At 61.2% G+C, this 27,023-nt stretch overlaps 2 protein-coding genes across 2 annotated transcripts in view; one reads left to right on the top strand and one right to left on the bottom strand.

The window, feature by feature from the left end:
• Positions 1 to 27,023, top strand: part of RSPH14 (radial spoke head 14 homolog) — a 79,859-nt gene that overhangs the window by 10,916 nt on the left and 41,920 nt on the right. The gene's annotated exons all lie outside the window — the stretch shown is intronic.
• The window catches only part of GNAZ (G protein subunit alpha z), a 48,563-nt gene continuing 27,314 nt past the window's right edge, over positions 5,775 to 27,023 (bottom strand). Inside the window, exon 3 of the mRNA XM_004467704.4 lies at positions 5,775 to 7,593. Coding sequence (XP_004467761.1) covers positions 7,249 to 7,593 — 345 coding nt within the window. The 3' untranslated portion in view covers positions 5,775 to 7,248. The remainder of the gene's footprint in view (positions 7,594 to 27,023) is intronic.

Raw genomic sequence — 27,023 nt, 5'->3', positions numbered from 1 at the left:
GTGGGCACTGATATGTCTAACAAGAGTTCTGGGGTACAGCGTGTCATCCTTGGGCCCCTGGAAGTCCTGCCCTATGGCCCTGCCAGCCGTGGCCCTGGCAGTGGTCTCCATCCCTGAGGAGACCCTCAGGAGACCGCCTAGCCTCTCCTCCAGCCTGCTCTCTCTCTGCGCCTGGCTCTGAGAGGTTCAGGCCAGGTGCTGCCTGGGGTGACAGGCCAGCTGGGTCCTGCTGTCCCTGACCCGAGACTCAGCCTGGCCTTGGGGAGGGCACCAAGGGGCTATGGCAGGAGGCGTGGGTGCAGAAGCCACTCCCAGCTGTCCTTGCTTGCACGACCCTTACCTGCTTCCCTCCTGGGTTGAGTCCCTGTCTAGTGCTCAGTGAGTAAATGGCATTCAGTGGGGTAAATGGATGAATTTGGCAGAGACTGCTTTGCACAAATTTTTTTAAAAAGGATTTGTGTATGTATCCCCCCGCCCCCCGTGCCCTGCGGGCACCTGCCCCGTACCACCATGGGCCAGGCCTCACCTCCAGACCCACTCCGCTCCGGCCTCTGGCTGCAAACCTGCCCAGCAGCCCCTCTCCTCCACACCTGGGGGTGGGACAGCCTGGCCCCCACATGTCCCCTGTGTCTTTGCTGCTTTGCCCCTGAGGGTTCCCCTGGCCTCTTGACACAAAGTGAACATCTATATCTTTGTTACAGGTGCCCCAGAAACCAAGCACAATCCATCTGAAAACAGCCCACCCAAACAGCCTGGCCCAGGGTGGGACGGGGCAGGTGCCTGGCTGAGATCAGCATCCGGGGAGGTGGATGGTGTGGGGGAAAGGGGCACAGCTTCCAGTGTTGGTGCAGGAGGGCCAGGCGTGGTCCAGGCATGGGTGTGGGGGACATCAGGCAAATGATGCCTCCCGTGTCCCAGGGGGAGGAAATGCCAGCTCTTCAGGGCTGGCCATCATCTGCCGTTTTGATCACTGTCCCATCAACGCGCGGGTGAGGGATACACACAACATCTGACACTTGGTGAGTTTATTCACCACACACACTCATAGCCCAGGGAAGAGGCCACCGCCTGCCACTCAGTGCCACACATGCCAGGGACAGGGGGAGGTGAACTCTGCATGGCCAAGAGGATGCGGTGTCCCTGCCCCTGGCGTGACAATGCGATTGGCTTCTCTGAATAATCCGCCCGGCTTCTAGGGATCTGAAATCCACTACTCAGGGACGCACAGGAACTGCCTTAGGTCCCCATGACAAAGAGCGTTGTTTGACTCAGGGACATTATCTGTGGGAGCAGAGTGGGGAGGGGAACCTGCGGTTAGACCTCCTGGTTTTAACTGATGGCAAAGCAGCTCATAATACTGGGCCTTAACCACAGTAGGAAATGAGGGAGCCGCCAACTGAAGAAACAAGACGAGGAAAACAGAGCTCACATTTGTGGCTGCTATGGGAGGACCTTGATAAGCCCGAAGGGGCCTGTCTGCCTGGCTGTGGAGGAGGGTGGAGAGGCAAGGAGCGACTGCAGGGGGTCGAGCCCTGGGAAGGGGCCCCTGAGTAGGTAATGACAGTGGATCACATGTGTGTTATGAGCCCCATTTTTACACGAGGAAACTGAGACTCATATTGAAGGACACAGAGCCAGAAAGTGCCTGAGTTGGAATTTGAACCCAGACCCGCCTGTCCCCCAAACTGGAGTGTTCTCCTGCCTGGGCTAGGGCAGGGCAGGACGGGGCTGAGGGGAGCACAGGGGGGCAGGAGGGTGGCAGATGGCTCTGCTGGAGACCAGGGTTGCAGTCCCCACTGGGGCACCTCCTCCTGAGCTCGGGGTCCGGCTGGGGGGTGAGGGCGGTGGTCCTGGGCCTGTTTGGCCACAGCTCCCTTTGCTATGAGCTCCCCCTTGTTCCACAGAAAAGACCCTGGGAGCACCAAGGGGGTGGAGGGAAGGACGAACGAGCAGGAAGGGGGTGCCAGGTCCTGGAAAGGGTGGCTGCTCAGGGGCCACACTAGCCGAGGGCGTGAGAGTGTGCGTCTGCTAGGTGACCCCGGCTTGGCTCCCCTGCCCAAATGACCTTGTCTGCACGACGCCTCAACATCCTGGGCGGGCCACCAAGACAGCGCGGCACCAACGAGTGGGTTAAGGTGCCTGGGCCGTGGGGCCATCCAGTGGGGCTTATAACCCGGGGGAGAGAGGGTGGTCCACGCAGGCATTTGTCCATTTCCTCACTCGCCCAGAGGAGCACGCCGATCTTGGCTTATCGCTCGGTCATTACCCTGCTGGGAATGGAGGTCCAGAAGCATTGGCAGGACCCACGGCCCCTCTTCAACCCTAAGTGTGGTCACAGGGTGGGTAGGGCGCCTGGGGGAGAGGGAAGGGCGGCCCTCTGGGCAGCCGGCCCTGGCGGGGGTGCTGCCGGGGCCAGGCCAGGGCGGGCCAGGCCCATGGGCTGGCTCTTGGATGGCCCACGAGGGCCCGACCCCTGCCTTCTTGCCCCCACGACTCTGTCTGCCTTGGGGTTAGAGGCCTACAGGGCAGGCAGGGGCATTTGGTGTTGCCTTTTATCCTCTGCCTCCGCCAGGGGCCTGTGAGTGGGAGGGCAAGGACCTGCTCTGCCACCGGCCTGCATGGGAGGGGCTCGCTCTGCGGACACCACATGGCCTACGGGAGGTGCCGGGCATTCCCGCGTCCCAGCGCCTCTCATTGAGTCTCATGCCAGCTGCGCGGTGCTGTTCCGTGGGAGGACGAAGCCAGGAGCCTGAAAGGGAAATGCTGCCGGGGGTCGGGGACTTGCCTGTGGTCTTGAGAGGGCGGTGCAGGGGCAGGTGGGTGGGGCCGAGAGCGGGCAGGCTGTGTGGCTGGGCCTGGGCGGGAGCGGGGTGTGGGGAGAATGGGAGCGGGGGTGGGTGGGGGGCCGGGAGGTGGGAGCCCTGGGAGGTTGGGGGCCTTATCTGGGGAGGTGCCGGCTGAGGAGCCCCAGCCCATGGGGTGAGCAACGTGAGGCTGAGGACTTGCCAGTCTGAAAGCCCTCCCCTTCCTCGCTCACCACGCCTGGCTCTTGTCCCTCTTGGTGAAAGAAGGCACCAACATGCATACATTCATTCATTCATTCATTCAAAAATCCTCCTTGCTTGCCTCTTCAACAGTCTCTGAAGAAACAGGGGGGCTAGACCCAGCTTGCTCTCCAGTTCACCCTCTGCGTGGGGCAGGGAGTGACGGAGAACATGAGCTAGGAAGGTTGAGAATGCCGAGGGGTAAGATCGAGGTGAGGGTGAGCGGATGAGGAGCAAGACGGGCTCTGCGGGCTGGCCCTGGGGCTGGTGGGTGGCCGGGGGTGCTGGCTGGGCTTGGGCCTGGGTGAGGCTGTCTGTGGGGGCAGAGACACCCAGGGCCACCAGGAGAGGACTGGACACCAGGAGCGCCAAGCCTTGGGGTCTGCCGGGGTTGGGGGAGGCAGCAAGGGGGTGCTTGGGCCTCCCCCGAGGGAAGTGGCTCCTCTGACTCCAGAGCAGCAGCAGGGGCAGGCTTGGGAGGGACCAGGTGCCAGGGCAGAGGTTTGGGTGCAGGTTTAAAAATTTTTTTTATTTTTAGGAGGTACCAGGGATTGAACCCAGGAACTCGTACATGGGAATCAGGCACTCAACCACTGAGCTACATCTGCTCCCCTGGGTGCAGTTTACACCCTGGGCATTTTGAGGTGCAGGGGACATCCTTGGATGCAGAGCATCTGGGTTGGAAAGAAATCTGGGAAGTGGCGTGTCTGGGGGGCACCAATGGACCCCCTAATAGCCCAGCCTCCTCCTCACAGTGCCACGTGATCCTGCCCATCACCACTCATGCCAGCAGGCCTGCATGCCCAGCGTCCACTTTTTCCCCTCAGCTGGTGGGTGCTGGACACGCAGCTCCCAGGCTCAGCCCAGAGCCTGACTCACTGAGACAGTGATCAGCTGAGGTTATTGTGGTTGCTGTCATCGTCCTGTGACACCATCTTGGTGACCGCGCCAGGCCGCAGGGTGGGGTGGCTGTAGACGGTCAGCTGCAGAGGGAGGGCAGGACCAGCGACTGCCAGGTCCACAGCTCCTCCCCGCATGCGGAGCTGCCCCTTCTCTTCCTCCCATCCCCCTACCCTAAGCCTTGTCTCTAGAGGCCCCTCTCCTAATTGTGCGCCCATTTCCACCTTTGGCTGTCTGTCTATGGATGTCCACAGGCCACTCCAGCTGGTCACTGTTGGGGACTGGACACTCTGGGGGTCACCGTGGAGGACGGAGGACAACCAGATGGTGTCCTGCCCTCAGGCTGCCCGTCCCAGAGCTCAGCTGAGGTTGCAAAGGCCCGCTCTCACCTCGTGCAGGGAGGGGGGACTTCCAACCAGGTCACCTGAGGCAGAAGCGGCCAGTGGACGGCTGGGTCTGGGCCTGGGAGGCCAGGGAAGGGGACGACCAGCAGAGGGACCTGGCAGGGCTGGTGAGAGGAAGAACAAGTCCAGATAAAAGGCAGGGAGGATGCCTGGGAGGGCCTGGCTGGGCAGGGAGACCGACTGGCTGAGGAGGTGGATGTGGCGAGGGTCTGGGGCGTGGGACCTGCAGTAAGTTGTGTGCTCACGGGTCCTGAGCATCGGCCTCCTTTGGTCCTTGACATGGCGAGAGAGGGGGTAGGGTTCTTTTCTCCCCGCCTTAGCTGTGTATTTTTAGCTTAAAGATGCGCAGGGTGAAATGACTGCTCTTTTCACCGTTGGCATTAAAAGCACCAAGTAAGTCTCGGAGATTCTAAATCACATGTTATTTCCCCTTATACTAAAGTCCCCGCCGGTGGTTGCTGTTGGGTGACGTAGGAAGGCGTGAGGGGAATTCCCTGCCTGGGCTCAGGTGGGGGCGGGGCACGAGAGGCGGTCTGGTGGGCACCCCCCGGGACTGGCTAGTGGCGGGGATGTACGTGCCCGTCAGTGCGTGTGCGCAAGCCTGTGAGCATGTGTGCACATGCACGTGTGCAAGCCTGTGAGCACGTGTGAATGTGTGAGCACATGTGTGCCGCCCCTCGCTCGGGGCTTTGTGTGTGGCCTTGGCTTTGGGGAGGCCGCGGGCTGCCACCCGGCGGGGCCTTCTGTGTCTGCCCAATGTAAGTGCAGGACCCAGGCCTTGGGAAAAGGGTGCCATCCCCCTCCTCTGCTCCTCTCTGGGAGAATGGGGTGCTTCCCCATCTGTGAACAGGCTCGCCGTTGATGACCTGCTGTGGGGGGAGGCGTTAAGACAGTCCAGGAATGCGAGCAGGCCCTTAGGCAGGGCCCTTCCTGGACTTGGTGATCAGTGCTTTCCACCACGCCGAGGTTAACCATGTGGGCAGGGCGAACTTTCCAGGCCTGAGTGGGCAGTGGGCCTCCTGCAGTGTTGGCCTATGCTACTGGGACCTGGCACACAGGTCCCCCCTGCCCTGGCTCTTTGAGCACCTTTTCTGCTCTGTGCTACGGCTGGGACCTTGGCCAAGATGCCTGGGCTGTGATGGGTCGGGGCAAAGGTGCAGGCTGGGCCAGAGCTGGCCCCTCTGGGAGCTTCCATCACCCCCTACCTCAGCCCCTGCAGCCCGGCCTGGCTTGTCTCCTTTTTCACGCGGCTGCTGTCCTCTCATAAGGTGGTTTATCCTGGGTGTTCACTTCATAATTTCACCTTCGTGTGTTGTGGGAGGAGGAAGGAGCCAGACAGTGGACAGTGTCCCCGGCCACCCACCCAGACAGCACCGAGGATAGCCACGTGTCAGCGATGCACACAGTACAAAGGACGACGCTTGGCTCCGTTCAGGGGGTTTTATTTCCTTCAGGTTGACAAAACTTTGACTTTCATTCCATCACCAGCTCCTCTTTTTTTTTTTTCCTTCCCCTCCATACATTCCTTAAAGTACCCGGCTGGGATTTCCTGTTCACTGACTTTGGACACGAGGGTACCCAACAAAGGCCAAAGAGGAGGAGATTTGGCAAGGGCTCTGGCAGTCCCTCCCCTCCAAGAGGGATCCACATCGACATGGGGCCTCTGGGCAAAGGTCCGTGCACGGCGGCGCCCATGCACCTGGTGGCAGGAGATCTCCACGGGGTCTCCCTGGCCCTCCCTCCGGCCACCACGCAGCTGGGCCTTCACAGGGACCGTGGCCGTTCTCAGCCCTTCTTAGACAGGGGCAGCATCTCTCCACCCCTTCCTTCACTGGGCAAGGCCACGGATAATTTACTCTTTAAATACCAAGACATTTAGTTATTGTTCCTTTGCTCCTAGGTGAAGAGCCCTCTTTAAATACATCACATTTTCTTAAATAAAAACAAAGCAGAAAACTGCACCAATAACGAGAAGACTCTGCAGTGGCTTATGTACAACACATCTCCCGTGTGGCTCTTGTGGCCACTGCGGGAGGGCCTTTCGCCCCAGAATTTCTTTGGAGCAGAGGGACAGAGTCGTCCAAATAACTTTTACACTCAGCAAGCCGGACACAAAAAGGACCATCTGGAAAAAAAAAATATGTTTTTAAAATCTGCATTTTTAAAAAAGAATACTCAACTGCATTTGAAATTCTCTTGTTTTTTTTTTTTTTTTTCTGCGAAACACCACAAGATTTGGCCGAAAAAAAAGGATGTCGGAGAAGAAAAACCAGGTTTCGATTTATAAAACATACTAATAGAAGAAAAGCTGGACTCCAGCTGGCCTATTTGAAATAAATTGTTTCACTCCTTTCATTGTGTTGCTGTTTGCTGCATATTTTGAAGCCGCTTAGAAAGAGCTGTTGAGTGGCTGAAGGTCTGGTAAGTGTGGCTGTCTGCGCCAGGTCCCTCAGGTCTTGGGGAACGCACCCGGTGCCCGGGAGACGCGAGCAGGCCAGCGGGGGTGGGTGGGCCGAGACGGCGCATGGGCCCCCAACCTGGCTCTGGTCTCCCCCGGTCAGCAAGAGTTCCTCAGGACAAAGGAACCCCACAAAGGCGCCTCCCCACGTCCGAATGAGCCCCTGTGGCGCTGCCTTGGGCAGGCAAAGTGCAGCAGGCAGGGTGGGCTCGCGGTGAACTTGGCGGCAGTGTCCCAGGTCTGCCAGAGGTCTCCCCGTTCTGAGGGCCTTGGCCGTCCCCAGACCATGCGTGCATGAGCCTGGCCATGGGCTTCTCCAGAATTAGTTAGGCTTGCGGAACTGGGGGGGCCTGGTGGGGAGGGGCCAGGGTGGACATTCTTCGGGCCCCCGTTTCCCGCCGTGGGTGGCCCCGCGGGCTCCTAGCAGGCTGGCGGCGGCACCTCAGCAAAGGCCGATGTACTTGAGGTTGTTCTGGATGATGACGTCCGTCACTGCATCGAAGACAAACTGGATGTTGCTGGTGTCGGTGGCACAGGTGAAGTGGGAGTAGATCTCCTTGGTCTCCCGGTTGCGGTTCAGGCCCTCGAACTGGCGCTGGATGTAGACGGCCGCCTCCTCGTAGGTGTTCTGGCCCTTGTACTCGGGGAAGCAGACGGTGAGTGGGATGCGCTGGATCTTCTCGGCCAGCAGGTCCTTCTTGTTGAGGAAGAGGATGAGCGAGGTGTTGACGAACCAGTTGTTGTTGCAGATGGAGTCGAAGAGGCGCAGGCTCTCGGCCATTCGACTCTGGGGGAGAAGGCAAGCATTAGCTGGAGGAGACTCAAGGAGCACAGCCCGCGGGGAGGCAGTCCCTTCCCCCCCACCGTCAGGGCCAGCCTGTCATCGCCCGCCTGCCGCGGGTTCAGGGGCCCTGAGGCAGCTGGTGCCTCCCCCTTGCCACCTTGCTATGAGGCACCAGGAGTGGTGCAGCCTCAGGGCTGCAGCTGGGCCTCCCCGCCCCTCTGTGGGCCTGGGCACCTCCACCCACACGCAAGGACACTGTCATCTTCCCAACAGTTCCTCTCTCTGGCTGGCCCCCTGCCCAGCTTCCATGTGAGCGCTCAGTCAGCCTGTCAGGGGGTAATTGCTGCACTCCTGCAACTGGAGACCACAGCGCACGAGAGCAGCTGTGGGCTGGGGGCAGCAGCTCTGCCTCTCTCTGCTGATGGCAGGGTCTGTGGACCCCCAGCCTCACGGACCTGGCCTCAGAAGATGCTCAGTAAGTGCAGAGGAGGTGAGGGGGATGGCCTGAGGTGGCAGTGGCCACTGCCACGGAATGTGGCACCTGCTACAGCACATGGTGCCCAGCCATCCTTGCAGGGAGTGCTTCCCACAACCATAGATGTGCAACGTAGCAATGAGATTTTAAGGACTGCGATGCTTTTCTCTGACCCTCCAACCCATTGCTCTCCCTACAGAACTGACAATTCTAGTCTCTAAAAGGAATAACTACCTGAAATTACTATTGGCAAACCAGTCCCGAGTTTTAAACAAAAATGGATGGGCTGACCGTCCAGACAAAAGGTGAAGCCAGTTTAGTTGTAAACATGAAGCTCTGAGTTTAAAGACTTTTCTCAGCAAATTATATGACCAGGGACCACGGGAATGATGGTGGCCGTGGATGATGGCATGGACATGAGGCACCAGCATCTTCAAGGACTGTGGTGACAAGATAGTGGCCACAGCTGATGGTGTGGACACAAGGTATTAGCATGAGCCAGCTCACTTAATTCGCACAGCAAGCTGTTCCCATTTTACAGATGAAGAAACTGAGCCTGGGAGAGGCTGGGCATGTGCCCCAGAAGCCATGACCAGGAGTTCCAGGGTGGAAGTGCAGTGCTGTCAGTGCCAGGGGGTAGTTCTGGTGGTGGAGCCCAAGGGCACACCATGCTGATACCCCCTTCCCAAGCCCTGTGTTCTCTGAAGCAGGTGGCCCTGACAGCACCTGGAAGAGCCTGCTTTTCCAGAACCAGTCTTGCTCCTTGTTCGGATGAGCTCAAGAACAACGGAAGCTTGGTCTGGTGGTGGCGGGGACGCCTACTGTGGTGAGAGGCAGCCACCCCTCAGGGACCCTGCTCCAGCACTCTCGGGAGCAGTCTCAGCGGCTGTGTCTGGGAAGTAATTAGCGCCGATGGATTCCTGAAAGCCGCAGCATCAAGTGTCTAACGGGACTGTTGTTTCTCACAGGAAGGATGTCTGAGTTGGGAGCTGTGCACCTGACCCCAAATTTTCCATCAGATCATTAAGAGATCCAGCCATGAGTACAGAGTCATCAGTTCACTGGACAGAAAGTGCAGCCTGGGGCTGGAGCCCGTGGGCCTTGGGGAGGCACCCTGGGTGAGCCTGGGGTGGACAGCAACGGCAGGGCCATCTGAGGCAGGGCAGGAGGCTGCCCCCAAGGCAGGGAGGGGTTGGGTGCTGAGTGTGGACCTGCGGTTCAAGGTGGGTGGGCAAGTATGAGGCTGGGCAAAGGAGCTCCTCCTACCTCTGAACAAGTGTGCACGTAACTGTGAGTGTGGCTCTCTGATGTGAAGGGGAGGTGCTCTGGGTTTGGAGTGGGGACACCCCTGGTGGCTCTGACTCTCACCCCCCGAGATGGCCTGGGTAGGGAGGGGGTGAGGGTGATGATGGGCAGAGCCGAGCCTGGCACACACAGGATGCCTGCGCAGGGTGAGCTGGAGATCTCTGCCTCTTGGGAGGCCCCTGGGGCACCACCCTTGTGGAGACAGTGCGCTCACTGCTGCCCCATCTCCCGAAAGAGATTCCCACTGTGCCGGGGGAGAATGGAGGCCCCACGTGGTACAGAGATCTCCACCTCCGTGCCCATGCTTTAGTTCTTTCCATACAGGGCAGTGCTGTCCCCCACCACCTGGCAACCCCATTCCTGGGAGAAGGGTCTCCTTCCCAGGGTCCCTTCTGTGGCACCTCTCCCCCAAATAAGGTGCCCCACCTGCAATTCTGGTCCCTTCCACTCCAACTTGCCCGCTGGTGCCCCCTGCTCTGCTCCAGGCTCCCTGCTCGCCCCCAGCCAACTCGACCAGCCCGGGGACCAGCCATGCTGCCCAAGTGCACCGCGAGCCCCAACTGCAGATTTCTCTGCTGGGATGTGGCGCTCACCCTCGTGGGCTATGACCCTGGATATCTCACCCCACTCTGGGCCTTGTGTCCTTTCTTAGAAATAGATGGAGATGATGAGTGCCATAGAAGAAAACCTCTAGATCAGGTGCCCCTCCATCCCCCCATCCCTCTACCGGGCTCTGTCCAGCAGAGTTCAGGAGACACTGTAGGAGGCACTGACTCCCTGGCTTGCTGGCTTTTAGAAACAAACATGGAAACACAATTTGAACCTGTGAGCTGGACGCCTCACTCTGCCTGTCATCCTCCCAATGCAGGCCTCATTAAACACCTATTGTGTGTGGGCACTGTACCCACAGCCCACAGGAAAGGCCCCACTGGGTTGATGGAGAGTTGGGGTTTTCTGTGCACAGCTGCAGGGCTTTGCAAAGGGGAAAGGCTAGCCCAGAGGCCCGCGGCGGGATGGCATGGCTGATGGTGAGCTCGGCCTCCTTCCCAGCTGCCTTCTCGCTGTGACTAAGGGTCGGCGGGTGCTGCGGGTGCCAAGTTTCCAGAAGGTGGCAGGGGCCCCGCCCCAGGGGTATCCCCAGACCAGAGCCTGCCTGTCCTGAGGTGGAGAGGGCCTGAGAAGCCATGGGCAGAATCCCTGAGCCCGGAGGCCAAAGGATCCTGGGAGGCCGCTAGAGAGGCAGGGGGAGGAGGCCTGGACCAGGAAGATTTCCCCTCTGGGTTGTTCATCCGTCGTCAGATCTGTCCTGACTCCGGCCTGGGCTGGCCCCAGCCAAGCAGCTCCTGAATGCCTGAGCTGTAATATAAGGCCTTCACCAGGGGGCATGTGCCCCTGCAGCCCAGGTACCCAAGTGTAGGCAGAGCTGTGTCTTGATGCCTCAAGTCACAAATCATTGAAAAAAGGAGCCGAGCTATTTTGGGCCGTCACTCTGGAAACTGTGTCAAGTGTGCCCTCCGTGTGAGCGTGTAGGGGTGGGACGAAAGCTGGGTACCACCTTCCCACCCAGCCGGGTCTCTGAGGGCTGGCCTTGGCTGCTTGGTCTCAATCTGCTTGGCCTGAACCGCCTGCCCCCTTCCCCCTCCCTGCCTGTGCTCAGGGGTCCTTTCTCTGCCTAGCTCTAGGCCCCTTCTTCCTGGCAGTCCCCTATCCCACCCTGTTCTCCAGCCTCCCCATCCCCTGCACAGCTGACTCTAACACATGTCTGATTGGGGCCCTTGCCTGTGCCCCCCGCTGGCTCCTCTGTTCCAGGATAAAGTTCCAGCCTCTTGTTCCATCCCTGGCACCTCCCGCCCCACTTGGTGAGTGTGCATGGCCTGGGTGCCTGGGAGGCCCAGGCTTCTTTTGGATCACGAGTGACCCCATCCTTGCACAGATGTGTTCCCAGATCCCCTGGCTCAGCTTTCCCCCAGCTCGGCCTGCTTGGCATCATGGCTTGGAGACCCGTCCTGAAGGTGGAATGCTGGGGTTGGCATCACCCCTGGGTAGGCCGACTGGGGACACTGGGCCCTGGGGCGAAGTCAGGGGCAGCTCTGGCGGGCTCTGCGTCTGCCTGTTCCTAGTGCGTCAGCCCAGAGGATGCTCTCACACGTGCGGGAGCCAGGGGCCAGGATTGGAGCTGGCAGCCGGGGCTCAGTTGAGAGCCCTATGCATCCACCGGCCACAGCCGTCTCTTCCGGCGGGAACCCCGTGCCTTTCCCCTCCAGCTGTCTGGTTGAGCAGCACAGCCAGTGGTTCTCCTGGCAGGAACGGTGTCCGCTGGGCACTGCAGGCCATGAAGCCCACCCAGCTCTCTCCCAGTCTGTTCACCAGTGAGATAGAACCTTCTAGGAGCCTAGGGGCTCGCCTGCACCCTCATTTCTATAAACAGCACAGAACAGAAGATTCCTGGCAGGAGCCCGTAGAAGAGCGTGCGTCTGACTGCTTGGAGGTGAGAAGCCAGCCGGTGGCTGGTAACTAAGTGTGCCGGCCCCCAGAGGAGCGCTGGCTTTGTGAGGTGCGAAGGCACCGTTGTGGGCTTGAAGAGGAGAGAAGGTGGCGTGACAGACTCATAGGGTTGGCAGAGTGAGGGGTGGGGTGGCTATTTGACAAAGAAGGCGCTCTGCCCACACACGCCGCTGAACAAGCCCTCCCGTGTCCCAAAAGGCCTCCAGTAGGCCGGCCTGTACATCTGGTCTTTGCTTGCGCAGAGCCCTGCCCTGGGCCTGGGTTAGCAGTAGGGGCCTCGCTTAGCAGCCTGGGCTGGGATTGGCTTCTTGGAGGCATTCTGAGCAGGCTGGTGGCCAGGGCAAGCTGCGGGGTGGGGGACAGGGTGACGACATGGGCCTTACAAGATGTGGCTTTTAAACAAGAAAACAAATGCACTTGTCAAGGCGTGTGCTCAGGGAGTATGCTGCTGGTTTCCTTATGGCCGCAGGACCCTGGGGTTTCTGCTGGCCTCCCGGCCTTGCAGGACTCTGTCAAGTGGGGACGCTGGTCCTGGCTGAGGGGCATCGGCATGAGTGTGGGACCTGTGCAGGGTGAGCTCCGGTGGCTAACAGTCACACCCCAACCCCCTGACCCAGTAAAGTCACTCCCCCGCCATAAAAACCTAAACAGGTTTTGTGAAATTTACATACACATCTAAGTAAACTGGGTGAGAAGATGGTTAAGGCTTTTCTTAGGATTCAAGATCAATGGCTGAGAAGTCATCCCTGACCTTGGGCAGGGCCCCTCTTTCAGCCCCCTGCCTTGGAGAAGCCAAAGTGGTGCCCTGGGGGGTGCTGGGGTCCCCTGTGGACCCCCTGCTCTGCACCTGGTCTCCGCCTCATGGGACACTGCCCACTGCTTCCCCAGGTTCCCTCAGCCTTGGCCATGAGGCCGTGTTCGTCCTGGTAATGACCCTCAAGGCTCCTTCAGAGACAGAACATGTGTTTCTAGGGGACCAGAAAAGCAGGGGCCACACCAGGCAGGACCCTCAGCAAGGAAGCCGGCCTCCTTGGCCCCAGCACCTCCTTCTGGCAAGCCCTGGGCCCGCTGCACCCCAGGCCCTCTCGGACTCCAGACGGGGCCTCGCTGTCCCCTCCCAGGAGCCCTCGTTACGCTTAAATGTGCATGCAGACCACTGCCCTGCCCCCAGGACATACGGCCCAAAGTCACTTTGGCCTTTGGGTGGCTGTTGACATGAGCCAGCACCATCAATGAAGACCCTGGTCACACATGGGTGGTGGCCAGGTGGGTGCCCCTCATACCTATGGGGTGATTCTGACTCGGGAAGGACTGGGGCAGGGAGAAGGCAGTGGCTGGGGAAGGCTCTGGACTGACCCGCCCCATCTCCCTATCCACAGGACCCAGTCAGGGCTCACCAAGGGCACAGCACAGGGCAAAGCCAGCTGTCCCGAGGGCCCAGCAGGTCTCAGCCCTCAGGTGAAATGGAGGTAGTGCCAAAATCTTGGCATTTCCTGGAATGAGCCCAAGTCCTGACCTGGAAATCCCACCAGTACCCCCTGACCCTGCTTGCACTGGCTCTTAGCTTTTCTGAGGCTCAATTTCCCCACCTGTAAAGTGCACCTCCCTCATGAGTGGGTGAGGAGGGCTAGAACCTGACATGGCACAAAGGCTTGGGGTGTGCCTCTCATGTCCAGCCCGTGGCAACCGAGTCCCAGGACACTCTCGCAACTGGCGTGCTTCAGCTGTGCCTGGGACAGAGGACTCTGAAAAGAAGCCAGGGGCAGGAAAGGTGCTGGGGATGGTGGTGTGGACAGGCAGAGGGTGGGCTAGGCCTCTGCTCTTTGGGGCTCCAGAGCCCCAGACACACTGACCCATCCCAGGCCTCAGTTTCTTTATCTGCAAGCACCGTCCAGAAAGCCTAAGTCTGCCCGCTGTTGAGAAGCCTGCTGTGTACACCCAGCAGTGTTTGTCCACAGGAACTGAATTCAGCCATTCATACACACCCTGGCGCCGTGGGCTGGGCTGCGGACATGAATGAGCTCCATTCACCACGACAGAGCCAGCCCCACGGCCGGGAAATGGAGAGCCAGGCTCCAGGATGCCAAGAGGGGAGCGCTGGGGGTGGGGGAGCTGAGGGGAGGGCGTGGTGGGGTACACTGAGGGGAGGGGGCGGGGGGCTGCCTGGTAGTGCCCAGACCAGAAGGGCTGAGGGGAGGCTTGGTATGACGCCTTCCTACAGGGCTGGACGTCACATTGACCTTCAGGAAGAGAAAGCCAAGCCACCGCTCCCGTTTCGGGCCTCCCTTTGTTGTGCAAGAACTGGGGGCACCTCACAGGGTGAGGGTGGGGGCTGTGGCTGAGACCTGGTGGCTGGCGCACTCCCTCACCAGCCCGGTGTCTGCCGTGGTCCTCAGTGTGGCGCTGACGGACCCCCACTGTGCCCCACACCTCCCCGAGCAGCAGCCCCGCTAGCTCTAGGCAGAGGCAGGTGAGCCCTCAGAGTCTGGGGCACAGATGCTCCCAACACGGGTGGGTGCGGGCCCCACCTCACAGCCGAGGCCCCTGGGGCATGTGGTCTGTGGCCTGGCAACAGGGCGAAGCCTGGCTTGTGTCTCTGGAGCACACGGCCCGTCCGCCCCCCAGGAGAAAGGCTCGTCCTCAACTCCTCCCTGTGAAGAGCAGAGAGACCACGGAGCCAGGGTGGGCATTTGGGTGGCTCCACCCCAAGGCCTGGTCCTGGGTGCTGTGGGGAAGGGGCCTGGTCTGGGGAGCAGGGTGCTCGGCACGGAGCCCCGTGCTTGGGAGCCCTCAGCCTTCCCGAGCGCACCTCCCTCTGGGCTTCCAGCTCGTTCCGGGGAGCAGGACCTTGGCCTGCATGTGCCCTCCGTGGAGTAGAGCGGGGCAGGAGGTGCCAGAAGCAGAGCGGGAGCGCCAGGCTGGGGAGGAAGCACCACAGGAAGGGAGGGGCAAGAGACACCCCACCCCCACCTGGAGGGCCCGGGTGCCCTGAGGAAGGAAGGAAGGCCAGGGAGGATCAGGGTGTGCACACAGGGGGCAAGGGAGGAGGGGCTGAGGGACCAGGACTAGCAGTGACTCCCTGGCTGAGGCTGTGTCCTCAGGATGGCTCTGCCTGCCCTGGACACACTGTCCTCCCTCCTGAGAAGCTATACTCTCTGCCTACAGGCCCTGCCTGTGCATCCATTCCATGCTCCCTCATTTCCTTAGGGTCCAGCCCACCTCCATGAAGCACCCTGTCCTCACAGAGGGGGGCCTCCCGTGCCACCCAGTTGCACTGACCTCCCACCCCACCATCCCAGGCTGGTGTGTGCTGGGTGTGGCCACACGTTCCATGGAAGGTGTTTCAATGACCAGGTCCCTGGAGTGCCCAGTGTCTTGGGCTGCCACTGTCTGGGGTCAGAGGGCAGACACCCCACCCCACCGCAGAGCTGACAGGACGCCCCAGAGCCTGGTACGGGAGGCCGGGACTCCCTCTTCTGCTTCCTCCAGAAACCCCCAGGCACTCTTCTGTGGTAGCAGGGCAGGGCAGGGGTGCCGTGAAAACCAGGAATGAAGCTTGGGGACCTCCTCAGTGGTGTGGGGGAAGGGTCCAGCCCCTGGGAGAACTTGAGCAAGTCGCTGAGGCCCGGCTCCTGGCCCCCTCTGTGCTTGGTGACGGTGCCAGGGCCAATGCTGTGCCTGCAGGGTGCCCGGGGTCCGACTGAGCCCTAGAAATGATGGACTTCCAAGGCCAAGTCTTGGGTGGGTTCCCCAGCTTCTCAAATGTGAAGCCAGAGCTGTCCTCCGAGATCCAAGGCTTCTGGTTTGGAAATGACAAGGAGAGATTGGGGCTCCCAGGTGCCAGGACCTGGCAGTCACGTGGGGCTAGTGCAGCCCTGTCTACCCTGAGCTTGTGCTGATGTGCGGGTAGGCTGCAAGGGGGCCTGAGATCATTGGCTGGTTGTGTCCCGGCTCATTTTAACAACCACAAAGCTGCAGTGTAACCAGGGCGTGTTGCTTCCTCTCCCGACTTGCTCAGTTTCTGGCTTGGTAAAATAACTCGCTTGCCCACGATGGTCCCTCAGTTCCAGCCACAGCGGCCGGGGCCTGCGGTGGCTTTGTGGCTCCGTGGCTGTGCGGTGTTGATCCTGATTCATGCTCTGAGGGCCTCTCCTGATGGCCCCTCCCATCTTGGGCCTACCCCGGCAGATGTCAGGAGGGCCAGCTGGGCCCTGGGCCCGCAGCCTCGGGGTGCCTCGGGCCAGCCTCTCCCCAGCTCTGCCATGCCCTCCTTTTGAGGCTGGAGCAGCTGGCCTGCCCTCCAGGAGCTTCTGGGGGGAGACTGCAAGACCGCTGCTCCGAGCCTTGGCCGGAATCAGGAGTACGGCCATCGGGCTGGAGGATCAGGTTAACAAGGTTAATGAATTTACGAGGTCTCCACCAGCCCTGGAGCCCTAGAACCTGGTCTGCGGGGATGGCACAGAGTGGGCAGAGGAGGGCACCTCAGACCAGCTGTATCCCCAGAGCCAGAAGGAAGAGGCCTGGGAGTGCAGCTCCTCATGCCACCTCCTGGGCACTGGGCTCGTCCCCCACAGCCACCTGGGGGTAGGTGCACACCTGCCTCTGAGCCCACCGAGCCCCCTGCCCTGTGGCTCTGTCTAGTTCTTGGGACATCGAGGCAGGTGCGCACGGCCCTGCTGGTGTGGAGGGGCTTCTGGCCTGCTGGGGCAAGGGAGGGTCCCCCTCGGCTCAGAAGCAGCTCGAGGCCCTGCCTCCTGCCCCGCCCCCACCAGGCGGTGGCCACCACCCCGCCCTTCTTCCCTCCTCCCCAGGGACCAGCCACAGGCTTCCCAAGCAGGCCCCAGGGCCCCTGCTCTTGGAGTCCCCTGGTCCACTCAGTGCCTGCCCCTCTTCCATCTGACTCACTTTCTCCCTGGCTCCTGGCAGGTTTAGGAGGGCTCTCTGGGTGACATGGGTGGGACAGACTGGACGGGGTCAGGACTGACCCACTGGGAAGGCAGGAGCCAGGCCCTCCAGGAAGGGGCCCGAGGGAGGAGCCTGTCTGTCTGTTCCTCTGTGCCCTTGCACTCCGGGGGCCAGCCCCTGTCTCTGACAGGTGGCCCTGCCGGCCTTGCCAGGAAGGACGCCTCTCCCCAGCCAGGCCCCCTGTGGGCCGACTTGGGGTCTCCTTGAACTCCAGTTCACCCCTAGACTCTCAGGGCCAGACAGCCACGAGGCAGCAGTTATTTGAGGCCACCATGGAGTGAGTCACAATAGAAACGTGGTACGGAGCCAGTAACAAGGAACCTGGGCCCAGCTGGCTCCCAGGCTACCTTGGCACCCCGCACCCCCACCACGCCCATGTCCACCTGAAACCACTGTGATGGCGAGGTCCTGTCATCTGGGCCACCTTGGGGCCTTCCTCGGAACTCTCTCTCTGAACCCCTGGGGGCTTCACTACACGCAGGCATCCACGTGCCTGGGGATAGAGGTGCAAAGAACAGGCCTGGTTTTGGGAAAGTGAGTGCCAGCTGTGCCCAGTGACACAGAAGAATGCCAGTACTTCACTGCGCCAGTTGGAGGGCAAGTGGGTGGAGGGGCAGCATCTGGTGGGCGTGGCAGGACAAGCCGCTGTCTGGGAGGAGAGGGGCTCCAAGCTGGGCAGGCCCCAGGGATGGGGTGGGGGCAGCAGGTCCAGTGTAGCACTGGGGATTCTGACGCATGCTGGGACCCCCACGATCTGCTGACACCCCTCCTTCCCACCGCCCCCATCCACGAGCCCCTCTACCTCTGGCTCCTGTGGCTGCTACACACAGCCAAAAGGAATGACCGCTTCCAACGGGCCTCGGAGCACTCTGCTCCCCACACACCCTTCCAGAAGCTCCCATCACTGCCAGCAGTTTGCAGTCCTCCCCAGCCTCCTCCTTATCTCAGGGCCTGACACCCCGAGGTCGTCCCTGGCCCCTCCATCTAAAGCTCCCCTGGTGCGACCTTCGCCCTGAGTTTGAATCCGCTATGGAGCTCTCATGGCCACTGGCCCCAGGTCTTCCTGTTTGTTGCATGTCTGCCATGGGAGCAGTGCTCTTGGCCATCAGGGTGTCTGAGGCCACCCGAGTCAGATGGTGCTCCCTTGTGGGTGCTGGGTGTGGCGGGTGAATGGGGCTGTGGGGGCTGTACCCTGTCTGCCCCGGCCGCCTCTTCTGTGGGCTGCAGTCTTACACAGGTGCCCATCTACCTGTTCATGCTGTTTAGTGCCCTGGAGCCCACCCCTGTGGCTGGAGGAGAGCGCTCGCGATGGTGGGTTCCCCGTGGTTTGCCTAATTTGGAAAGTTGTCTGTGGCTGAGCTGCCCCAGCTCTTGCGTCCCCCCAGCTGGCTCCTGCCCCGTGCAGATAGTCAGACTCTGGGAGACCCATCCTGGGGAGACAGAGATTCGCAGGTAGTGTGGGAGGGTCAGCAGCTGGGGTGGCTGCACCTTGTGCTTGCACTCGGAGCCCCTCCCTTCCCTTGCCTGAGGCTCTCCCTGCCACCTCTCTTCCTCCCAGTCCCTGCGCCATATACAGCCTCCGAGGCCATGGAGGGGTGGGGGCTCGCAAGGCTCAGGAGCAGTCCATTTTGCAAAGCACTTGGCTCTGCAGGTCTCAGCGGCAACAGATGGGCTTCTCCGGGAAGGAGCAGGGTGGGGCAGGGATGGCACCAGCCAAGTCCACAGTCAAAGCCCCCCTGGCCCCTCCCTGCCCTGGTGCCCGGGGCAATCAACGCTATAGCTCGCCGTAACAGTGCCAGCCAGGCTGGCCACCTCAAACAGCGAGGGGTGTTTACACAAGATAACAGGCTGCCTGGGGAAAACGTAACTCAGGCCCAGACGCCTGCAGGCCGCACATTTGGAGCCTGCCAGAAACCGCTGAGAGCCACTTCCTGCCTCCCGGGCCGCCTGGACTCCGCCACCTCATTGCTGACAGTGCTTGTGGGTGCAGGTGCCCGCTCCCCATAGGTCACGTGTTTGCTGCTCCCCGGTTCCCCACATGCACCGTGTGGAGGGGGCTGGGGGACCTCAGGGAACAGCAGGGGTGGTGGGGTTGGAATGGCTGATGCGGGGCCTGGGGACAGCCATGGGCTTCCCCAGGCGGGAGCAGTGGGCTCTGAAGATGGGAAGGGCCGACCCTGCCCAGACTCTATAGGCGGCGCATGTGTACTCCCCCTCCCCTTCATTTTGTCATCAACCACCACCTACAGCTCTGCACCTGTGACAAAACTCATGCATCGCCCTGACTCTTTAGGAGGGACCAGGGAGTTCCAAGCTGTGTGCTAAGGGAGCCTGGACCTGGGTAGCCAAATGGCCACAGGTGGCCACGGCCAGACCAGTGCCCCACCCTGAGGCCCCAGACAGATCTCCTGGGTGGCTGGGCGACCTGGCTGTCTGGAACAGTCTGAGAGCAGCCAGCAGGGCGGCAGCACTCCCTTGTTCCCCCCACTTAGGCCCAGTGTCCCAAGCAACAGGGCCCTCAGGGTTCGGGCCCAGCTCACTCGCCTTCTGGCCTTGTCATCTCCAGCACTGCCCCTTCCTGAGCCCCGATCGGTTCTGTTTCAGCTGCAATGAGAACTGTTTCGATCTGTTTTGGTGTTAACCATTGCTTGGCTTGATCTGAGTCCCCCTGCCACCAGACACTGATAAGGAATTAGCCAACAGCAGGGTCCAGGTGTGCAAAGGCAGGGGGAGGGGGCTCGAAATAGATGGCCAAAGCCAGGGCTTGCAGATGCCCTTGGCTTGAGTGCCAGGAATGCAACCCAGGAAGCCCCTTCTGCTCCTGGTTCCAAGGACCCTGCCTCAGTGAGGTGCGGCTCCTCACTCTGGGCCGCCAAGGTCAGCCTTGAGCCCACACCCCAGGCAGAGGCTGGGAAACCACCCCAGCAGTCCTAGCCCAGCTCTACTGGGGCAGGAGAGATGATGTGGGGAGTGGCAGGGGAAGCTGGGCATGGCCTCTGTCCATGGCCAACAAGATGGATTTCAGAAATGCTCATCCTTTGATCCTTTGGGTCATTCCTGCCTGAACTTGGCTTCTCATCGGCAGAAGCGGAGCAGGGGCCAGCTCGGCCTCCCTGGGGTCTCAACTCCTTTGAGAAGCTGATGAGAGAAAAAAGCCTCTCCCAGAATGAAAGCGCACATGCGCTTATGCAGTCCACAGTCCAAGAGCCAAATGTGAAATCTCCAGGTGCTCCTACGGCAGGGGCCTCTAGCCAGGAAACGGCTGTTCCTGGCCTGTGCCCCGGGCATGTGCCCGTCCCTATGTGTGCCCCAGGTAGCCCTCAGAAGAGGGGTGGGAAGTGTGCGTGGAGGATGGTGTGCCAGGGACAGGGTGTCCTGCCTTTCCCGAGAAGCTGCTCTAGGAGAGAAAACAGATTTCTCCATCCCTGCTCGGGACCCGCCTCCAAGCAGCAATCTGGCCAACAGCCCGGCCACAAGATGTGCACGCAGGAGCCAAAAAGTCATTTTGAGAGGCGGGTGCAGAGCATGCACCCTTCCAGGCCCCTGCTGGCCGCCAGGACCAACCCTCTTGGGCAGTCCTTGTGTAGGAGGATGCACGATGGCCCCCCCGAGGACCCATGGATGTCTCGTGCCCTCTCTGGGCCTCAGTGGGTGCAGGTGGTTGGGCCCAGCCCCAGTGGGAGGACGTGGAGATGGAACCTTCTGGATGCAGATCCAGGCTTGGATGGAGGCCACTGTGTCAATGCCACAGGCTGCAGCCTGTAGGTGGCTGGAAGTCCACGTGAACCTCCAAGAACAACAAGACAGGGCTCCTTGTGTGGCACTGCCCCTGCTGCTTAGTACGCCCAGGCCAGGCACAGTTCTCAGGGGCAGACAGTGCCATCCCACCGTGGATGGCCATCATGGACAAGGTGACGAGGGTGCATGGGGTGGGGGTGGGGAGACCATGTTTGAACCCCCATTCTGCCTCCTGGGTGGAGCCACCCCCACATATCTCCTCTACTCGCCCCCTCATGTGGCACGGTCCCATTCCGCACCTGTAATGGGGTGAAGAGTGTTCCCCCAAAATTCAGGTTTACGTGGAACCGCAGAATGGGAACTTATTTGGAATTAGGTACAGATGTAATTAGTGAAGGGACTCGGGATGAAATCACCCTGATTGAGGGATGGCCCCAATCCAACGACTGGTGGTATCCTTACGAGAAAGGAGAGGGTGGTCAGGACACACAGACCCAGAGAAGACGAGGAAAAGACTGAGGTGGACACTGGAGGTCATGGCCGTGAGCCAAGGAATGCCAAGAGCGCCAGAAGCTGGCGGGGACAAGGAAGCCTTCTTCCCCGGGGCACCAGCGGGAGTGTGGCCCTACAGACACCCTGACTTTGGACTTTTGGTTTCCAGAAACTAGAGAATCAGTTTCTGTGCTGTAAGCACCTGGTCTGTTGTCTTTGGTTATGGAAGCCACAGGCAAGTCATCCGCCAATGTCACTCCTATGCTCACAGGCTGAGCCCCTGGCCAAGTCATGGATGGGCAGGGCCTGGGAAGCCATGGACAGAGGAGGAGCTGAGTGGGCCGGCCTGAGAGGCTGGGGCAGGGGTGCCGTGGTCAACTGTGGATGGACACTGGCAGGAGCACGGACGGCACATAGGGGTGGAAAACCCAGAGGCCGCTGGTCAGCGGGCTACCGCCACGGCACTGATAAGACCAGGCCATGGTTACGCATGCCATTCCATCTGCCCCTCTGCAGCCTTGTCTCTGTCTGTCCCACTGCACGCTGCCCCTTCCCCTCCACAGCCCTGACAGGGTAATGACAGGTGCATGTTCTTGCATCTTGAGGTTTAAACTTGACCATAACTTCAGAAGCACAGAAGAAAGCCGCATGGTGGACTTGCTGTTTCTTTTATGAGGACCTTTTTTACTTTGGACCCAAGACCAGCCCCATTTCATAGCGGAGGAAGCCGAGGCTGGGATGAGCCGAGAGTCAGGCAAGGACCAGGGAATGTCTGACCGGAACTGCACCCTCTGGCCTCATGGGGCCCTCCTCAGGCAGCGGAGGCTGGACCGGGCAAGAGAAGGCACAGCTGGGAGCCTGGAACGTCCCCCACCTCCACCCCGACTTCTTTCTTGTGGGTGGGGAGTGCAAAGCTGCTCAAGAACCACAGGCTGCCCTGGGGTGTCTGCCCTTCGGGTAGCACCAGCCATTTCCAGAGTGTTCTCTCCCCAGCGGATGGTGGTCAGCCAGGCCTGCCTTCCTGAAGCCCTGGATTGCAGGTCCCAGGCTCCTGTCCACTGCTGCATGAGGGCAGCTGTGGGGCCACGGCGACACCTCCCACTGGGGCCTCGCTGGCCTGGAGACTCCAGCCTCCTCAGTCAAGACACCATCAGCCTTCTCCTGGGTCCATGGGGTCACTGCAGGCCAGGACTGGGCGTGTGGACTGGGGCCCTGGGTTGGCCTCTGCCAGAAGCCTTGGGGCACAGACCTGGAAGCGTTGTATTAATGAAATCAGAGAAAGGGCAGAAGCCCTGGAGGCTTTGCTGTGGGGGCGCGACAAGGAAGCACTGAGGCGGGTGCACTGTGGCCCACGCACCGGGTTGGCCTGAACTCATCCTGTGGCCTGAGGACATGTGTCCGGTCAAAGCCAGTGCCTGGGTCAGGAGTGGGTGGGCCCGGGTACCGTGTGGCTGACCCTGGGTGCCTCCCTCAGATGCCTCAGATGCCCCGTTGACATTTCGGTGCCCCCTAAACTCAACTGACAGGGCCAGGGGGCCCTCAGGGAGCCCCTCCAGGTCGGGAAGAGGGAGCTGTGTCCTCTCAGCATGGAAGCCTTACAGCCCCAGGCCTGCTCCTCAAGCTCCGCGGGGCTCAGGCAGGTCGTGGAACGGCCCTGGGGGACAGAGCCTGCACTCACATGGATTCCTGGAGGGCCCCAAGTCAGAGCAGCCCCCAGGGCCTTCGGCCTCCGCCCTGGAGTCTGCTCTTCCTAAGTGGAGAAACTGTGTTTCAGTTCCCGGATTACACAAATCCTTTAAAACAATAATAATCTGCGTCTTAAGGCCCGGAGCTGCTCTGACGCATGTGCAACGAACGGCTAATGCACTCAGGAAATTAACTACGTGGATTTGTGACTGGGCAGGCGGGTGGGGAGGGGGTGTTCCTCCACCTGCGCTCTGGGTGAACCTAGGGCAGGGTGGTCGCCTGTCTGGGGGTGTCTTCACGGCCGTCGTGTGCTCACCGGCAGGTGGGAGGCCATGGAGTCTGAGACCCAGGCCCACCGCCAGCTCTGCCAGCACAGGGTGTGGTAATGGAGCCCACCTCAGGGCCGGGAGGGGATTGTCTACAGCACCTGTGACACCCCCCCCCCGGTCACCCCCTCCGCCACTTCACAAGTGCCCTGTGCTCTCCACGTCCCCCAGACAACGCACATTGCCACCCCACGCCCGGCTGATTCTGCAGGACCCCGTCAAGCCCCACCGAGCTCCCCGCGCCTGCCGAGGCCTGCTCCTGATGTCAGCACTAGTCTGTGGGGCAGAGGAGACCCTGCCTGTCCTGGGCCCGGCCCATCCTTCCATGGGGCTGCTGCGAGGCCCAGGGAGGGCACAGGGGCAGTGAGAGTGGGTGCAGGGCAGCGGGGCCGTGGGGGCTGCAGGCTGCCTGAGACCATCCTCCTTCCCTCCAGCTCTGCGGTAGGCATTTGATGAAGCTCCTGAGTGAGTCCACACGGCCTGTTCCCTCTGGTGGGGAAAACTACCAGGATAGCTGCCGGTGGGCTCTAGTTGGATGACAGAGGGAGGCAGGACCACCCAGCTCCGTGCTCACTTCTCTGGGTGGGAGGGCTCTCCTAAACCAGTCTGGGGAACCAGGGCCCAGGATGGGTGGGGTCCTCCCTGGCAAGGAACCTTTCTCATGTGGGGGACAAAGAACGCATGAGGCCAAGGGGGAGTCGCTGAGGATCCCAGATGAGAACCAGGAGACAGGAGATGGGTGCCTCATAAAAGTCAAGGGCAACAATGAGCCTGATGGTGGGCGGACTCTTTCTGGCCAGGTATGGGGGTCGCTGGCTGTGGTGGGCTGGCAAGTATTTAACCACCCGTCAGGGGAGGAAAGACTTGTAGCGTTTGCTGCCTTTCGTGAGGGCGTTCCTCCCACCATGGCTGATTTTAAGTTGCTACCAACACCACGTCAGAGCTCTCAGAATGCCTGCCAACTTCAAATCTGGCTCTCGTGGGGTGGCATGGGCCTGCCCTTGTCCCCCGTGGGACTGTGTGCAGGGCTACCACGTGGAGCTGGGGGGCTGCCCTGCTACCTTGGGGCTCATGCCCTCCACTGGGGCAAAAGACTGACGCAGGACACCTGTGAGGGAGGCCCTTGGCCAGGGCCCTGCTGTTCGGCCTGTTTGGTGGAGTCACCTATCCAAGAGGTCTGAGGAATGCCACGGCCCTCCCCCTCCGGATTCTGCCAAGGCGTGGGGCAAGTCTGTCATGGTGGACGGGGCAGAGTGGGGCTGGCGGCTGCCCAGGATGCTCAGTGAGTATCCTGCCAATGACCCGGCACGGAATGACCACTGTGGAGCAACGGCTGACGCCGAGGGCACAGAGGTGGGGACAAGCGAAAGGCTGAGCTGGGATCCAGACCACTGCCATGCAGGCGTGGGCGGATGTGGAGCGGGGAGCCATGCCAAGCGGGGGGCTCAAGCCTGGGCTCCTTGGGGCAGGTCTGAAGCCCCGGGCTCATACTTCTGTTGACCTGACAATTGTCTGGGGACCTGCTCAGGGCGAGGAGCTCGTTGTGGGTAAGAATGGTCCTGCCCGCAGAGGCTCCTGGGTGACAGGGAAGGAGCAGGAGGAGGCTGCTCTGGACAGGGCTTTGGTGGCTGCGTGGCTCCCTGGGAGCAGAGGAAGGAGGTCCCAGCCCGGCTGGCAAGCACCAAAGGCCCTGAAACAGGTGCCAGGACATCTGCGGGGAGGGCCGCTCACCACGTGTTGCCTTCTGCTCCTCCTCCTGCCCTGTCCACTGTGGGCTGGAGCAGGGCCCGAGGAGCCTGCCCGGAGGGGGCTGTTCCCCAGACTGGTGGTGCCTCACTCCCAACATTCAGCAGAGACGACGGGCCACAGAGGGAGACAGCCCAGCCCTGCCACCCCATTCCTGACTCTGCCCCAGGGTCACGACATCGTGAGCGTGGCGGTCAGCTCCCATGAGACCCTGCACGTTGCCACATGGGAGGAACTGCTGGGGACAGTGCCTGGAGGGGGGAGTGGGTGGCCTCTGGTGGCCCACATGCCTCTAGCCCTGGATCTGACTGCCTACCCCCTTCCTGTCCCCACTGCTCCCCGTGCAACATGCCTGACTGGCCAGGAGCAGGAGGCTGGGTGGGGACTGTGCTTTAGGAGGGCTCCTTGTGGCCCAGCCACTGACCAGTGCAGCATGGTGCATTGGCCCTGATGGCCACTCATGCCACCTGTGCCCAGGAGACACTCTGCTGCCCGCGGGAAGCTGGCCCCACCTTGATTCTCCTTGAGGCTCTGGGCACCTGCCTTACCCAGAGCGTCCCTGAGCGCACAGAAGGCGAGGCCCATGGGTGGGGGTCCCACTGGATCCCTAGAGGGGCTGGGCAGACCAAACCCCAGGAGCTCTGGGGCACATGACGGACCCTTCCGGGCCCCATCTCCTTCACTGCAGAGCTGGCTGGCCTGAGAGCACTAGGCAAGTGCGGCCCATTTCCAGATTTAAGCCTTGTGTGTGGGGACAGGGCGCCATCCCCTCAGGCTGTTCCCATCTGCAGACTCCAGCTTGGACGCAAGTAAGGCAGCTCTGGTGACAATGGGAGAGAGCTGTGTCTGACTGCAGGTCCTCGTTGTCACCCTTGACACACCCTTTTTGACAAGTACCATTGTACACACTGAACCGAGCTCCCTTTCAGGGCCAGGGACAAGCCTGCTGCAGGGTGGTTGGTACGCAGCATGTATCAGGACAGACCCAAGCAGCCCTGCTTGGGAGTGCCTTCTGCCCCGTAGCACCCAGCATCTGCTCGGGTCCCTGTATGGGTCGTGATCCCAGCGGCTCCAGAGCTGGAAGCCAGGCCCTGCCACTGTGCCCAGGCCCCTGAGAGAGCGTGACATGCTGGTTGGGCGGGGGCAGGGAGACGGCACTGCACGCTGGGGAGGGGTCTCCCTTGGGAGTGAGGGCGAGGAGTGCCACGGGAAGGACAGGCAGAGCCAACTGCTGAAGGCTGGCTGTTCCCGGCCCTGTCAGCTGTGGAACCCAGTGCATATCCTGGTGTCTCGCCCTACCCCCGGACCCGCGTTCTGACCATCCGCCTCTCAGGTCAGCGGTGGGGGCGCCAGGCCTCCCCTGGTGGGCCCTGCTATGGAGCCAAGGCCATCCACAGGGCCCACCAGGGGGCCATAGTAGGACCCGGATGAAAGCAACAGGTGGACGGCCCAGGGCACCACTACCCGCCACGTCCCCAGGGAGGGCGTGGTGTCTCCAACCCCACCATGCGGGGCCCATGCAGCATGAGGGTCTGTGGGAAAGGAGCCGCGACCGAGGTGTGCATGGCCACGGCCCCTGTGCCAGCCCCAGGCCAGGTCTGGCTCCCCTGCAGCATGGACAGGGCAGGCACCCGACACGGTGCGGGAAGAGACAGCCCCTCCCAGGAGCTGAGCAGGGCGTTTTGGGGGCTTTCGCGCTAGAACGTTCTAACGCTTCAAAGCATGGCCTTCGATCTGTCCCTCTGGAAGGCTCCTGCGCCACAGAGGAGGTGGCAGAGCCCTATCACCGATCTGCAGGGCAGACTGGGTGGGCCTATCCCTGCCCTCCGCCCCCATGCTCCCCAAGGCTCCTGTGGGGTGCTCAGAGGCTTGTGAGATGTGGAACTGGGCTGTGTGTTTTTTTGGTGGGGCCCACAGAGGGGGACGCGGGTCCCGGCTGGGGAGCAGCTCCTGGGTTTCCGCCAGGCTGGCTGGGGGGCCTGGACTCCCTGCAGGACAGACACCCAAGCACCCATCCAATCCCTCTGGGAGGAGGGCCAGGACTCGAGGATGGCTCGTTCATCTGCTCCCCTCTGAGGACCCAGGTGCCTGGCCCCTGCCCTTCCCCTGCCCCCTACAGCTGCCCCGCACTCCTGCAGTCTGCACACGTGAGCAGAGCCCGCCGTTCTCCTTGGCAACGTGCTGACGCAGATGCT

Source organism: Dasypus novemcinctus, chromosome 19 (assembly GCF_030445035.2).
Source record: "Dasypus novemcinctus isolate mDasNov1 chromosome 19, mDasNov1.1.hap2, whole genome shotgun sequence".
Classification (NCBI taxonomy): domain Eukaryota; kingdom Metazoa; phylum Chordata; class Mammalia; order Cingulata; family Dasypodidae; genus Dasypus; species Dasypus novemcinctus.
Note: the sequence above shows the minus strand (reverse complement) of the source record. Positions and strands in the feature narration are given on the sequence as shown.